This window comes from Camelina sativa, chromosome 8 (genome assembly GCF_030686135.1).
Source record: "Camelina sativa cultivar CO46 ecotype springtype chromosome 8, ASM3068613v1".
In the NCBI taxonomy this organism is placed as follows: Eukaryota; Viridiplantae; Streptophyta; class Magnoliopsida; order Brassicales; family Brassicaceae; genus Camelina; species Camelina sativa.
Window position 1 is genome coordinate 26,242,101 of NC_141887.1, and position 13,967 is coordinate 26,256,067.

At 35.1% G+C, this 13,967-nt stretch overlaps 3 protein-coding genes across 4 annotated transcripts; all 3 read left to right on the forward strand.

Moving 5' to 3' along the window:
- The first annotated feature begins 164 nt into the window (after positions 1-164).
- LOC104708204 (alternative NAD(P)H-ubiquinone oxidoreductase C1, chloroplastic/mitochondrial-like) lies at positions 165-3,135 on the forward strand. 2 transcript variants are annotated; one of them, XM_010424723.3, is made up of 10 exons: positions 165-369; positions 684-877; positions 980-1,075; positions 1,157-1,223; positions 1,313-1,496; positions 1,632-1,725; positions 1,882-2,094; positions 2,177-2,524; positions 2,619-2,695; positions 2,771-3,135. In XM_010424723.3, the coding sequence occupies exons 1-10, from the start codon at positions 324-326 to the stop codon at positions 3,012-3,014; spliced, it is 1,563 nt and encodes a 520-aa protein (XP_010423025.1). In that variant the 5' UTR covers positions 165-323; the 3' UTR covers positions 3,015-3,135. The 2 variants fall into 2 exon arrangements, with proteins under 2 accessions (XP_010423025.1, XP_087318958.1); XM_087462832.1 differs by having other exon boundaries at positions 216-369; positions 1,628-1,725.
- Positions 3,136-5,612: 2,477 nt separating this feature from the next.
- On the forward strand, positions 5,613-7,880 carry LOC104708206 (putative E3 ubiquitin-protein ligase ARI16). The gene is made up of 3 exons (XM_010424724.3): positions 5,613-5,842; positions 5,953-6,760; positions 6,868-7,880. Exons 2-3 carry the CDS (start codon positions 5,955-5,957, stop codon positions 7,574-7,576), a joined length of 1,515 nt encoding a protein of 504 aa, XP_010423026.1. The 5' UTR covers positions 5,613-5,842; positions 5,953-5,954; the 3' UTR covers positions 7,577-7,880.
- LOC104708207 (uncharacterized) lies at positions 7,831-11,729 on the forward strand. Its single transcript, XM_010424725.3, has 10 exons — positions 7,831-8,410; positions 8,570-8,690; positions 9,062-9,147; positions 9,289-9,670; positions 9,764-9,864; positions 10,009-10,075; positions 10,349-10,576; positions 10,675-11,121; positions 11,207-11,279; positions 11,350-11,729. Exons 1-10 carry the CDS (start codon positions 7,995-7,997, stop codon positions 11,604-11,606), a joined length of 2,178 nt encoding a protein of 725 aa, XP_010423027.1. The 5' UTR covers positions 7,831-7,994; the 3' UTR covers positions 11,607-11,729.
- Positions 11,730-13,967: the final 2,238 nt, after the last annotated feature.

Genomic DNA, 13,967 nt, shown 5'->3' on the forward strand with positions numbered 1-13,967 from the left:
AGCATGTGTTGGAGCTTACTCCAAATAGCTGCCAAACATTTTTCCAAATATTTGACTGTATCTTCATTTTTTGGTGATTTTTACCGCGGTGTATATATATTTTAACCGAATCGCATTTTTGATAATCGCAAGTTTATAACGCTAGTCTCAACCGCGTAATTTTTGGCGGTAGGAGCGTTTTCTTCTTTTATAGTCGACACACCTAACAATTGTACAAATTGGGTGAGAGCGTGGAACCCAAAACATCCATAAGAAAACGAGAAGCCTCAAATCACTTTCCATCTCCGGCACACCTTCCGGCGACATAAATTTGTCACCAATCAATGGCCGTTCTCTCCTCCGTATCTTCTCTCTTACCCTTCTCTAGTTGTACGTTCTTCTTCTCCTCAACTCAGTTTGGTTATATTCTTTGTCTCTTTGTTCTACTCTGAATTGTCGAATCCATTCCCTGATTGGGTTTTTTTGCCGGTCAATTATAAAAATTTAAATCAAAGTGTGAAACTTTTGATAGCTTGATTAGTGTCAAGAAAGATGGTTCGATTTGATGATCTCTGTGTAGAATCAACCTTTTTGAGAAGACCCTTATGCTTCCTTTGCTTACTTCAGTTCCAAATTCTACTGCTTTCTCTAGTCTAAAGATGAAAGATTGAAACTTTTGGTGTTATTTCTTAAATGTGTTTCAGATGGGGCAAATAGACTAACTACTAAAGCCTCTTTAGCTTCGATAACTTCTGGGTTCAATCTCTCTTCTCGTTGGAACTCAACCAGAAACCCCTCTAGGTTACATCTTTCCAGAGCAGTGACAATCAACAGTGGTAACACAGAGGTTTCTGAGAATGAAACAGCTCCAAGGACTTACGCATGGCCTGATAACAAGGTGCATACCTCTCTAGAACGATGTATGAGATTTCTATGTATCGGAGATTCCACAACTTAATGAATGTAAAAGCTCTCTCTCTCTCTCTCTCTCTCTTTACAGAGGCCAAGGGTGTGCATTTTAGGTGGCGGGTTTGGAGGATTGTACACAGCTTTGAGATTAGAGTCGCTTGTGTGGCCTGATGACAAAAAACCCCAGGTGATGTTTATGCTACTTCAAGCAATCTGTTGCATAGTATCTATGTTTTGAATACATTGTAATGTTCTATGTATATATCAGGTGGTTTTGGTTGACCAATCCGAACGTTTTGTGTTCAAGCCCATGTTGTATGAACTTCTCTCTGGAGGTAAAGTTTAGTTTCTTTATGCTCGACTAATCGTTGATACTTTTGTTTTTGTGTGTGTTGATTTATTGTCCAGCTCTTTTGATCTGCAGAAGTTGATGTGTGGGAGATTGCTCCTCGTTTCTCGGATTTGCTTACAAACACGGGGATCAAATTTCTCCGAGATAGAGTTAAAACATTGCTTCCTTGTGACCATGTAGGAGTGAATGGGTCTGAAAGTTTCATTACTGGAGGAACCGTCTTGCTCGAAAGTGGTTTTAAAATTGAATACGATTGGTACTATGTTTTACACAATCCCCATAAACTCAATGCAATCTATCTCATCTCTCTTGTCTCCAAACTCTAGTTGTGTGTGATGCAATGCACTTAACTTAGAGATTTGTACTCATTATCTTTCTTTTCTACAGCCAGGTTGGTTCTTGCTCTTGGCGCTGAATCTAAACTCGATGTTGTTCCCGGCGCAATGGAGTTAGCTTTCCCATTCTACACTCTTGAAGATGCTATTGTAAGAGTTAGGAGTGCTTCAGATTTTTTGGTTTATGAAACATGGAAACTGATTTTGTCGGGTTGATATGGTTGGTTTTTGCTATGGTTCAGATTGGTTAAACTGAATTGTACACTCTTTTTTGACTAAATCGTGACTGTCATTATGCTATTGCAGAAGCTTAACGAAAAGCTGAGTAAATTGGAGAGGAAGAATTTTAAAGACGGCTCTGCCATAAAAGTAGCTGTTGTTGGCTGTGGTTATGCAGGAGTAGAGTTGGCTGCGACCATATCAGAGAGACTGCAAGATCGTGGAATAGTGCAGTCCATAAATGTATCAAAGAATATACTAACATCAGCCCCTAATGGGAACAGGGAGGCGGCTATGAAGGTACACTTTCATTGCAATTGCATCCTCCATTTGACTAGACAGAGTAAAAAGATGGTAATAGTATCCTTTGGATTGTGGTTAGGTCCTTATGTCGAGAAAAGTTCAGTTACTCTTGGGCTACCTTGTTAAATCCATAAAGAGAGCAAGCGACTCAGAAGAAGATGAAGGATATTTGTTAGAGCTTCAGCCTGCAGAAAGAGGATTAGAGAGTCAAACTATTGAAGCGGATATAGTGTTATGGACAGTCGGTGCTAAGCCTTTGCTTACAAAATTAGAACCCTCGGGTCCCAATGTCCTTCCTCTCAATGCTAGAGGACAAGCAGAAACAGACGAGACACTCCGTGTTAAAGGACATCCACGGATCTTTGCATTAGGTGATTCTTCTTCTTTAAGAGAGTCGAATGGAAAGCTTCTTCCTACAACAGCTCAGGTGAGAAAATAAAAAAGTATAAACAATTTACAATTCTATCACATTCATGCTTTAGAAACTGAATCAGAGTGACATGGAATCCAAAAAATTTCAGGTTGCTTTTCAAGAAGCAGACTTTGCTGGCTGGAATATATGGGCAGCCATAAATAACAGACCTTTATTACCATTCAGGTAAAACTAATAGACTTTTTACTGGTCTGTGTATCTGAAAACAGAACTTTAAAGCTCTGTTAAATCTCTTTACAGGTTTCAGAACCTAGGTGAGATGATGACTCTTGGAAGATATGATGCTGCTATTTCGCCAAGTTTTATTGAAGGGCTTACACTCGAAGGTCCAATTGGTCACGCAGCAAGAAAACTGGCGTATTTGATTAGACTACCAACTGATGAACACCGGCTCAAGGTCGGAATCAGTTGGTTTGCTAAATCTGCTGTTGATTCAATTGCTTTACTTCAAAGCAATCTAACCAAGGTATTATCTGGTTCGTGATCTCTCTGTCTGTCATGCTCTGGAGATTAAATCGTTGTTGTATGAAAGACAAAATTGTTACTTTGTATCCTTTATTGGAAAATCATTGTATCAATGTTATTTAACCAATCAACTTTGCACATTTACTTCTTCATCCAAGTGAATTTCGATTTTGACATAAGAATACAAATATGTTATAGTGCTAGGAGTACATAGCTCCCGTTATTCTTCTTGTCAATAAAATTTGGTAAAAAGTTGTATGAAAGAGTGGTTCTAAGTTCTAACAATATATTCATACACACATCCTCCTTTTCTTCTTAAATATATAACAGTTTACAGACATATATAAATGATCATGTATCATATTTGTAAAAAAAAAAAAAAAAAAAAAAAAAAAAAAAAACTCCAATTTGTTCATATTTGAGTATAAGCTAAGATTTATCAAAATATAGTCGTTCGATATAAATTTTTTAGACGGCAAATGCATCTTAGATTTTCTTAAATAAATGCAAGTATTATTTCATCCCCTTTATAATAAAACAGAAGTACACAACATTGTTTTGTAAACTATATAATTTTAATAAGTTGGTTACAAATATGTTATAAATTAATTGGTTACAAGTTAAATAGTGGGTGCAACCTAATTTATTTTCGGAAGATTTTATTACTAGAGCACGTTGTTTCCAAAAATCGTAAAGATGATATTCTAAAGAATCAATTTATATCATCTAACTTACCATATTAATTTTCTTTATTAAATTATTCATCAAAGAAAATCCTTTGATATCTAACTTAACATATTAATTTGTTAATTATCATTACATTTCATATCTCATTTTTATATATGAGTCTATTTTGTGAAACAAATAAATTATCATATTATTTATTATAATTAAAAAATAGTTTTATTTCTGGATATATCATAAGTTGAATTTTAAAAAACAAATCTAAGTTGTCCAATCTATAAAATATTCAAGTTTTAGTAATATTATTCCTTAAAAAATAATATCTATTGAATTAAAAAATTTACTAAGTAACGGGTCAAAATTTGAATATTTAAATTCAATTTCATATTTTTTTGTTGAATTTTATAATTTAATATTATATAATAAACGTTAAATAATTTATTTTGAATTATTTTAAAAATATTAAAACTTGATATAAAAGTTAGAAACTATAAACACTCTAAATTGATTTGTTATAGCAATATCAATAATATGTCACTATAATATGAAATAATTTAAAGAAACCAAGTATATTAAAAAAAAAGTATAACAATATATTAAATTACTCATAATATAATAACTCACTTTTTAAAAACCAAATTTACAAAATTATGTTTTATAATGACATTCAAGTCATGATGTAGAATATACATTGTTGAAATAACTTCACATAAATAAACTAATACAACATATTAAAATTTTATTTTAAAATATAAAATATACAAAATTTTGTATAAAATAAAATTTAACAAGTGTTATAGCACGAGTCCTTATTTAGAATCATTAACAATATAAAATTTACAAAAAATTGTCTTTTTTCAAGCCATCATATTTAGTGTATGATTTTATTACATATTATTTTATTCAAAAAAACTTTAAAAAACAATCACATAAATTATATTTTATAGAAAAATTATAATATAAATAAAATAAATAGAGCACGGATCTTAATCTAGTATATCGTTATTCTTTCCCTAAACATTATGATAGTTTTGAACATACGTTTTACCATTATCTTTAACAGTATCAGTAAAAAAAATTACCACATTAATTTTTTATCGATTAAAGATAATGATAATGTATAATTTCATAATAAAAAAAAAACAATTTGTTCATACCTGAAGATAAGTCAAGATTTTCAAACATATTTCAGCATTTAAGTATCCTTTTGCAGTTGTCCAATTTATATATTTTCAAGCAACCAATTTTGACATATGAATACACTATCTTATAGTGTTCGCGACGAGGAATCCATCGCTCTCATAACCCGATTATTCCGTCAATATAATTAGTCAGAAGTATATTACAAAAGAAGTCTAACTCACTTGTCCAAAATTAGTTTCAATGAGGTCGTCTAGTTCTTCGCATGGGGTGTGTGCGGCTGTCCAAGACATTTTTTTATATAAGATTTATATACACAAAACCATACACAAAAAGAGGATTTATATCCACCGAATTAACAAGATAATAATCAGTTATAGCAAATCGACATTCATAAATATATTTTCATGGTATAATAAAAATAATATTTTAGAACTTATAACAATATATATGCTATATTTATTTATATTTTTTAAAAAAATACAATACGAATATCAACTCTTGCTATAGCACAAAATCTTATTCTAGTTATAGTTCTAAACACATCCTCTCTTCCTCGTAGATGTCGTAATAATCTTCAATCATACGTTATGTTTTAGTGTGATTTTAAACATTAGCTGTAAATTTTCGTTCGGTTTTGACCACATATCAAATTTTCTTATTTATTTAAAAGGAAAGATTCTCACGTCTGACACGCGGCGATAGAGAGAAAGTAGTTTGACCGTATTAAATTTATTTTAGATCTCTTTCTTAAATTAAACTTTAATAAGTTCTTATTTCAAAGTAAAAAGACAATATGAATTGATTAACAAAATTAATGATAATTTATTTCTTTTGATAATTGTGAGTCTAACAATTTTTTCAACTTTGTATATAAATACTTCTTGCTGGCTTTGTAGTCTCATATACTCATCATCAGTGTTTCTTTCAAGTCCAATCCTTATCCTCCCTTTCTTTTGAGTTGATTTTGTTACCTTGATCCCCAAACTACCATAAACCTTACTCATCCCGTTCAATCCGCAGGTTAGTTAGTAACTACAAAATCACCTCTATCGATTTCTCAAAATATCTTCTTTCGGTAACTCTTAAGTTTAAATTATAAATCTATAATATTTTTTTTCATTTCTCTGCAGCAATGGAAGCCGATGGTCAGAAATACTCTATTCTCGTGAAAACCGAAGTTCGTGAGAAGATGATGGAAAAAATCAAACAGATCTCGGAATTCTTCTCGGTGTCAATGTCTGATGCAACCGTGATCCTAGTCCGTCTCCGTTGGAACTCGTTCAAGGCTTCAGATCTTCTTGTTGACAACAAGGATAAGTTTCTGGCGGAGCTAGGGCTGGCTCGAGTTCCTATTTCCAACTCTTCTTCTGCAGGTCGTGAGACGACGACCCTTCCTAATGGTGATGGAGATTACTTAGTCTCCACGTCCTTTTGCTCACACAAGTTTTCAACAACTTGCTGGAGTGAATATCTCCCTGATGTTCTGGTAAAGAACAAGGAGGAGACAGGACTCATCATCTCTTGCCTTAACCAAGGCTGTCTCGCCTCAGTTGGACCCGATACCATCGAGAAGCTCACTGACACAGTGAAGGAGATGTACGAGGGATGGCTTCTCGAATCCTTCATGGAGTGCCATAAGGAAACCATCAAATGGTGTCCTGCACCAGGTTGTGAATACGCCATACTGCTTAAGGATGATACTCATGAAGTTGATTTCGGTGTGGTCTGTTTGTGTGGCCACACCTTCTGTTGGACATGTGGCCTTGAGTCACACCGCCCGGTGGACTGCAAGAAAGCATCAGTTTGGTGGACGGACCTGTTGGATCAGTTAAGGACCGTTTATTGGATCCATGCAAACACCAAACGCTGTCCCAACTGCAGAAGTCCTGTGCAGCGGAATGAGGATCCTGATTACAAGCTAATGGAGTGTATCTGCAGGTTTGGTTTGTTTTTTTTTTTCATTTGTATGTTCAAAATCATGTGCAAAGATTTTAGATCTTTAAACTCACATTAATGTTTTTTTTTTTCTGAATGTTATGAATCAGTTATAGATTCTGTTGGGTCTGCTTACGCACGGCGGAAGAGCATCATGGGAACTGGAAATGTGTTCCAGTGGCTGATCCAGTGGGGGAATCTTCTTCACGTGAACTCACTCAGATCTTCCGCCTCAATCAGTGGGAGGGACGCCAGAAGGAAATGGAGAATGCCAAATCCAATCAAAGATTCGTAGAGGACGACAAAATTCCGAAACTAGTGGAGAGATGCGGAGTGAGCGAGCTGGACATAAGGACAGTAAAGGAAGCAGAGATGCTAATTGTTCAGTGCAGGCAGGTACTAAAGTGGAGTTGTGTGTTCGAATACTACATGACGGAGGAGTACGGTAGCACGAAGATGCAGTACCTGGGACACCAACGAGATCTAGCGAGCATAATGCTTTGGAATCACGAAATGACTCGACGTTGGGTTATACATAAAGCCATCGAGAAAGGAAATTTCACTTGCTTAAAGCACAAGGTGGAAACAAGTACAGCAAACACTGGTAACCACTTCGCTGGATTCGTCAAGAATCTTGAAGAAGGAATGCCAGAAGTGTATGGGAATGGACCGTTCCAACGCTGGAACAAGTGCGGTAAGTGCAAGTATCAAAACCGATATGGTGATAAAGAGTGCCATTTGTGCTATTTGCCTCTGGAATCTCCGGAATCTTCTCATGTGGAAGCTCCTGATGACCTTGGAAAAATGGATTGGGACTGAGTCATCAGTAACGGACATGTCTTCTCTTCATCAGTGGTTGATGATGATGCTGGTTTCGTTTTATGTTCTCTTGTGTCGTTGTTCCTTTGTTTGTCCTCCATGAGTTTGATTATCATCATCCATCATCGTATTTGGTTTAAGAGTCTGGTTGCATTGGTCTTTTTATTAAGTCTTTTGTTGTCGTTGTCGTTGTCAATTTTCTTGTGTTTTTCCTTGTTATAAAATTTCTTGTAAGAAAACAATATGGTCCGTTCAAAACATGTCTTTGGATAAATAAAAAATCTATGTATTGATTTTACAACCATACATTTGTAACATTACAAAAAAGTATAAAGATAAATAAAATAAAATAACCGGTGGCTGGGAAAATTTAACGGTTAAACTCTGACTGACCAATTTCGTCGAACACCTTCCTCTCATGTCAGTGAGCAAGCTTCCACATCTCTCACATGGCGGCTTTCACAGTCACACTTCAGATTTCCTCAATTTCACCAACGAACCAGTGGTTTTGAGTGTATTGCTCCCATGTCCCTCACGGATTCGTGTATTCTCGGCTATTTCCACCACCGGGATTGGTGGTGCCGGGGTCGCTAAGTGCCACGGAATGAGACACAGTGGCGCCGGTGGTAGAGGTGATAACGGGTTGAGGAGAGAGAGCGGATTAGGTTTCGATGAGAGAGGAGAGAGGATAGTGCGCTGTGAGGTTGATGTGATCTCGTGGAGGGAGCGGAGGATAAGAGGCGAAATCTGGGTCGATTCTGATTCTCAATCCGTTTGGAATGTTCTTACTGATTACGAGCGCCTTGCTGATTTCGTACCCAATCTCGTTTGTAGGTACTTTACGATCGCCTTGGTGATTTCATATAGAAATTCTTCAGAAGTAATCTGTAAAGATCCAATTTTTTGTAGTCTTGCTGCTCTATGTATATATGTGTATGTATGTTGAATTGGTGACGCTAACATGGATTTGATGGTGGTTGTTTCAACTTGTAGTGGGAGAATTCCTTGTCCACATCCAGGACGTATATGGCTGGAGCAACGAGGCCTTCAAAGAGCTTTGTATTGGCATATCGAGGCTCGTGTTGTCCTCGATCTCCATGAGTGTCTAGATTCTGTGAGTTCTCTGATGAGCTCTCTTGCCTAATGGTTGGGATTTGGGATCTTGTTTATACGCATATTTGAGCTTTTGAAAAGAATCAAGAGGTTGCCTTTACACTTTCTTTAGATCCTTAGTCCTAAACTCTTACGAGTTCAAGAACAAAGAATCATAGTGAGGTTTACTTGCTAGAAAATCAAATTTTTCATTGTTCTACACTTCTACTGTTCGTCTGGTCCTCTTTTAACCTGCTTGGCACTCCTTGAATCGGACATATTTCTCAGGATTAATTAAATATATATGATGATCTCTTAGATTACCTTGTTTCTTACTCCATACATGTATATTAGTATTGTCTCATGCTGTTTTTCCTTTTATGATCGTTTTAGCCAAATGGCCGTGAGCTTCACTTCTCTATGGTAGATGGTGATTTCAAAAAGTTTGAGGGAAAGTGGTCCGTGAAATCTGGTATCAGGTACACTCAGTAATCCCCGTAAGAAGTTTGTGTGCACATCCTAAAATCATTTGAATCCTCTGTATATGCATTTCAGAGAAGCTGTTTCTGCAAACAAAAAACGTTATGCATTTCCAAACATTTATTTTTCTCTTTCTCCAGGTCCATAGGAACTGTCTTGTCTTACGAAGTAAACGTAATTCCAAGATTTAACTTCCCTGCCATTTTCTTAGAGAGGATAATCAGATCAGATCTTCCTGTAAATCTCCGAGCCGTAGCTCGCCAAGCTGAGAAAATTTATAAAGACTGCGGAAAGCCGTCAATAATAGAAGATTTGTTGGGTAGAACATTTTCACAGCTGGCCCCTTCTCATGGTATTGAGTTTGAAAGTCTTGCTACTGAGAGATCTGTTGCCTCCAGTGTTGGATCACTATCTCATTTGAATGAATTGAACAATAATTGGAGTGTTTATGGGAAAGTATGCAAGCTTGATAAACCTTGCACCGTGGACGAAGTTCATCTTCGTAGATTTGATGGTCTATTGGTAAGTAGTTGGTTGCAATACTTCCTATACATATTTAAAAAACGTTTCCCATCTTTTGTGGTAGTTAACCAGTGGTTTATTTCTTGGATGAAGGAAAATGGAGGTGTTCACCGTTGCGCTGTTGCTAGTATAACAGTTAAAGCTCCTGTTTGTGAAGTTTGGAAAGTTCTAACTTCTTATGAGAGTCTTCCAGAGTAAGTAATTTATCAATTTGGGGATTCACTTTTCTGACCTTGAGGAGGATTTAATTGCCAACCTTACTTCCTGTGTCAGTCTTCTTCCTGTGTTGGCTTATATATCTCTTGTTCATTTGCATTTTATTGTTTATGAATCATCAGGATAGTTCCAAATCTGGCAATCAGCAAGATTTTGTCACGAGAAAACAATAAAGTCCGAATAGTTCAGGTATGAGCATTCTCATCCATGGTAACCTTTTAATCAAATTTGGAATGGATTAGACGAATACATTAGAAAGTATATTGACCTGAAGAGATGGAGTTGGGTTCGTCTCTTATCTGTGGATGCGAGGCTGCGCCCAAATATGAACTTATAATTTGCTCTTCGATGATTCAGAAAGACTGCATTTAGTCTCGTCATCAAAATTCTAACACTGGCCAAAGCCAAGGTTTCAATCTTGGTTTCAATAAATTCTATAAGTAAACCGAATTCTTTTTGCAGGAAGGATGCAAAGGCCTGCTTTACATGGTGCTTCATGCGAGAGCTGTTCTCGATTTGCATGAGATTCGTGAGCAGGAAATCAGATTTGAGCAGGTTGAAGGAGACTTTGATTCGCTTGAAGGGAAATGGATTTTTGAACAACTAGGAAGTCACCACACACTTCTCAAGTATACCGTGGAGTCCAAAGTGCGAAAAGATACATTTCTTTCCGAAGCAATCATTGAAGAGGTTTGATTAACAATTGAATATGTTATATTCAGTGTCATCTTCTTCTTCTTCTTTGTTTTCCTATTGTAACCACGATGTTTCTCTCTGAATTTTTTCAGGTAATATATGAAGATCTCCCGTCAAATTTATGCGCTATTCGTGATTACATCGAGAAAAGAGGAGAGAAATATTCAGAGTCATGTAAACTGGAGACATGTCAAGTTTCAGAGGAAACATGTTATTCATCTGGTGCCACATCGGTTGAGACAGTTTACAATAATGATGATGGTACAGATCAAACTAAGCAGAGACGGAGGATTCCCGGTCTGCAAAGAGACATCGAAGTCTTGAAATCAGAGATTATCAAATTCATATCAGAACATGGACAAGAAGGATTCATGCCCATGAGAAAGCAGCTTCGGTTACATGGAAGAGTTGACATTGAAAAAGCCATTACAAAAATGGGTGGATTTAGGAGAGTAGCTTTGATAATGAATCTTGCACTTGCTTATAAACACCGGAAACCGAAAGGATATTGGGACAATCTTGAAAACTTGCAAGAAGAGGTAAGTGTCTCGAACATGTTCACAAGTTAAAAACCATTGCTTATATGGTGTTTACAAGAGCTTCTCCCTCTGCATGTGTTTTTAGATAGGGAGATTTCAACAGAGTTGGGGAATGGATCCATCATTTATGCCGAGCAGGAAATCGTTTGAACGCGCAGGTACATACAGAAAACTCAATATAAGCTTCGTGTGTTCCGTGATAGTCAGCTGATTGGTCTTTTGTTTCAGGTCGTTATGACATTGCGCGGGCGCTCGAGAAATGGGGAGGTCTACATGAAGTGTCTCGTCTTTTAGCATTGAACGTGAGACATCCAAACAGACAGCTGAATTCTCGTAAAGACAATGGTAACATAATACAGAAAACTGAATCTATTCATACCAATTTGGACTCGAAGGTTAATGAGAAACATAATCCTTATGTCTCTCAAGACACAGAGAAATGGTTGTATAATCTTAAAGATCTTGATATCAATTGGGTTCAGTAAAACCTTTATGTACATAAGTACATTTCATTATTTGTGTAGTCTTATACTCGCAAAGAATAACATGTATTTATGTAAATTGAAAACAGTGTATTTATATAATCTCAAGTTTTCAGTCCTCAACTATTGAAATTGAACCAGTAGTGCAATGCTATTTTCATCTTTTTTCTTTTTTCTTCGGTGTTTATATTTCCCATAGATGGATTAAATTAAAAATAAGTGTGAGAGAGCACAGAACAGTAAGGAGGATAATAGCAAGAAACAAAGAAGTAAAAGGCAAGTCAATGAAATTTGATAGTGATGGTTTTAAGAAAGAAAAAAAGTCCCGTCATTGTCTTCAATGTGAAATGAAATTACACGTAATTAGAAACAAACTTCTTTCTAGGTTTTAGATTATATTACAGAAACCAAGTTGCAGAGGTCGTGACTCGTGACTGAAGAGAGAGAGGGTAAAGAAAAGAGTTTGGATGTGAATTGTGATGTGAATGGAAGAAAATCAAAATTTAAAGGAAACAAAAAACAGTAGAAAACATAAAATACATGCATAAATCTAAAAAATAATAACATTGAAGAGAAACTATCCGAAAATCATTCTACTTTATAAAATAGCTCTGTGTTGTTATAAAAAGAAGGAAATATATTAACAACATTTTTTTCATATGTAGATTAATAAAGGCTTCAAGAGAAATGATTAAAATGTGTAGCTTTCTACTTCAGAGCCTACAAATAGTCAACAAAACCTACATATTTCACAAGAATTCTATCCAAGAAGATTGACAAAAACAAAAAAAAGGTAAGAATGTGATATGCCGGTTGGGGGGAATGAAGCCTGGTCCGAGAATCATTTAGGCTTTTCATTCTTTTAAAATGAATTAATCTAATGATCTTCTTGATGACCTCGAGCCAGACAACATTCCTCTCAACCATAAACCAAAAAAAAAGAAGAAAGAGAACTTCATGGAAGCAGACGACAGAAGAGAGATGAAGAAGAAAAAGAAGCTAAATAGGGGTATGTGAGAGCCGAAAGTGTATATGTAAGAGAGAGGAGCAAATTAAATGACCACAAGACCAAAATTTTCATATTTACTTCTTTTACATTAATTCAGTAAATTTTGGTTACAGTCTTCTTAATATAGTATGTGGAGGGCTGCCAGATATAGAAATTACAGGGAAATCCAGAGTTGTAAAGATAAAACATACAATTGTACGTTATATATCATCATTTGTCTTTAGTTGTTTCTTAAATTTCCTTCTTTTCCGAGGCCAATAGTAGTTAATCTATCTATATTTTGTTAGTTATAATTGCTTTACTATTTTTTAGTTCTATTCTATGTAGTAAACGAGATCCAAACATTGTATAATATAGTGGTATAACTATATATATACTGATATATATATATATAGACAAAAAATGTAACATAATGGCTTTTTGTAAATCTTAAAAGTGTGAATTGGAGTTAATTCGGGACAAGTACCGACCGTGGTTTCTATCTCATTAATTATTGTCTTATTCTTAGTTTGTATCCCTCTCAATGTACCCCCTCGGCCTCCTACGTACTTTTAAATAACAATCAAAACTGGAATTGTATGAGTATCTATATTTCAAAACTATGTTTCATGTATCTTTGTATGTGTGTATTGGGATATATATGTGGTTCATGACGACTTCAAGAACATATGCATTGATTGTTGTGAAAATGACAAATCATTGTTTTGGTCCTTACCTCGGTACGTCCAAATTTTTCCTATACTAGATCGCTTTGTAAATTTTACGTACAAGGACTATTTTAAAATTTAACTATAAAACATTTTTTTGTCTTTGTTATTAGTCAGCAACTCAGTATTACATTTGTATTTATCTTCTACATTATTACTTTACTTATTTTGATGTGTGTGTTTTTTTTTAAAAAGGAACAAAATTCATCTTCGAAAGCTTAAAAATTACCATTACCTTCATTTAGCTAACCTTCTAGTATTAGACAGTATCAGTAACCGTAGGAACATATCTATTGCATTTGTTTAGTTTTTTTTTTTTTTTTTTTTTTGACAGCTATTACATTTGTTTAGTTTAAAAGGATATCGAATATATTTTGAAAACTTCGGTTTACAAAATTTAGCTAGAGATAAGTTTTTTTGTCTTGTATTAGAGATCCAATTGTTCCAAACGCAATTTTAGTCTTTGGCTATATATAAGGTAAAGTTAAAATTAATTTAGATATAGCTGGGAAACAAAGTGAGACATTACAATTAACGTTGATAGAAAAAGGGATAAATTACATAGAAATAAAAAGGATATGTATTGAGCAAACAATAAAAAGCACATAAAAGATATTTGGCAGCGATGGTTTTAAGAAAATTGAAGTC

What these genes read in the sequence shown, in the direction of transcription:
- LOC104708204 (XM_010424723.3), top strand. Translation starts at nt 324, where the DNA reads ATGGCCGTTCTCTCCTCCGTATCTTCTCTCTTACCCTTCTCTAGTT. An exon ending in TCTCTTACCCTTCTCTAGTT is followed by an intron (nt 370 to 683) that starts GTACGTTCTTCT and finishes AATGTGTTTCAG; the next exon opens with ATGGGGCAAATAGACTAACT. An exon ending in TTCTTCCTACAACAGCTCAG is followed by an intron (nt 2,525 to 2,618) that starts GTGAGAAAATAA and finishes AAAAAATTTCAG; the next exon opens with GTTGCTTTTCAAGAAGCAGA.
- LOC104708207 (XM_010424725.3), top strand. Translation starts at nt 7,995, where the DNA reads ATGTCAGTGAGCAAGCTTCCACATCTCTCACATGGCGGCTTTCACAGT. An exon ending in GTACCCAATCTCGTTTGTAG is followed by an intron (nt 8,411 to 8,569) that starts GTACTTTACGAT and finishes TTCAACTTGTAG; the next exon opens with TGGGAGAATTCCTTGTCCAC. An exon ending in TTGAAAACTTGCAAGAAGAG is followed by an intron (nt 11,122 to 11,206) that starts GTAAGTGTCTCG and finishes ATGTGTTTTTAG; the next exon opens with ATAGGGAGATTTCAACAGAG.
- LOC104708206 (XM_010424724.3), top strand. Translation starts at nt 5,955, where the DNA reads ATGGAAGCCGATGGTCAGAAATACTCTATTCTCGTGAAAACCGAAGTT. An exon ending in CTAATGGAGTGTATCTGCAG is followed by an intron (nt 6,761 to 6,867) that starts GTTTGGTTTGTT and finishes GTTATGAATCAG; the next exon opens with TTATAGATTCTGTTGGGTCT.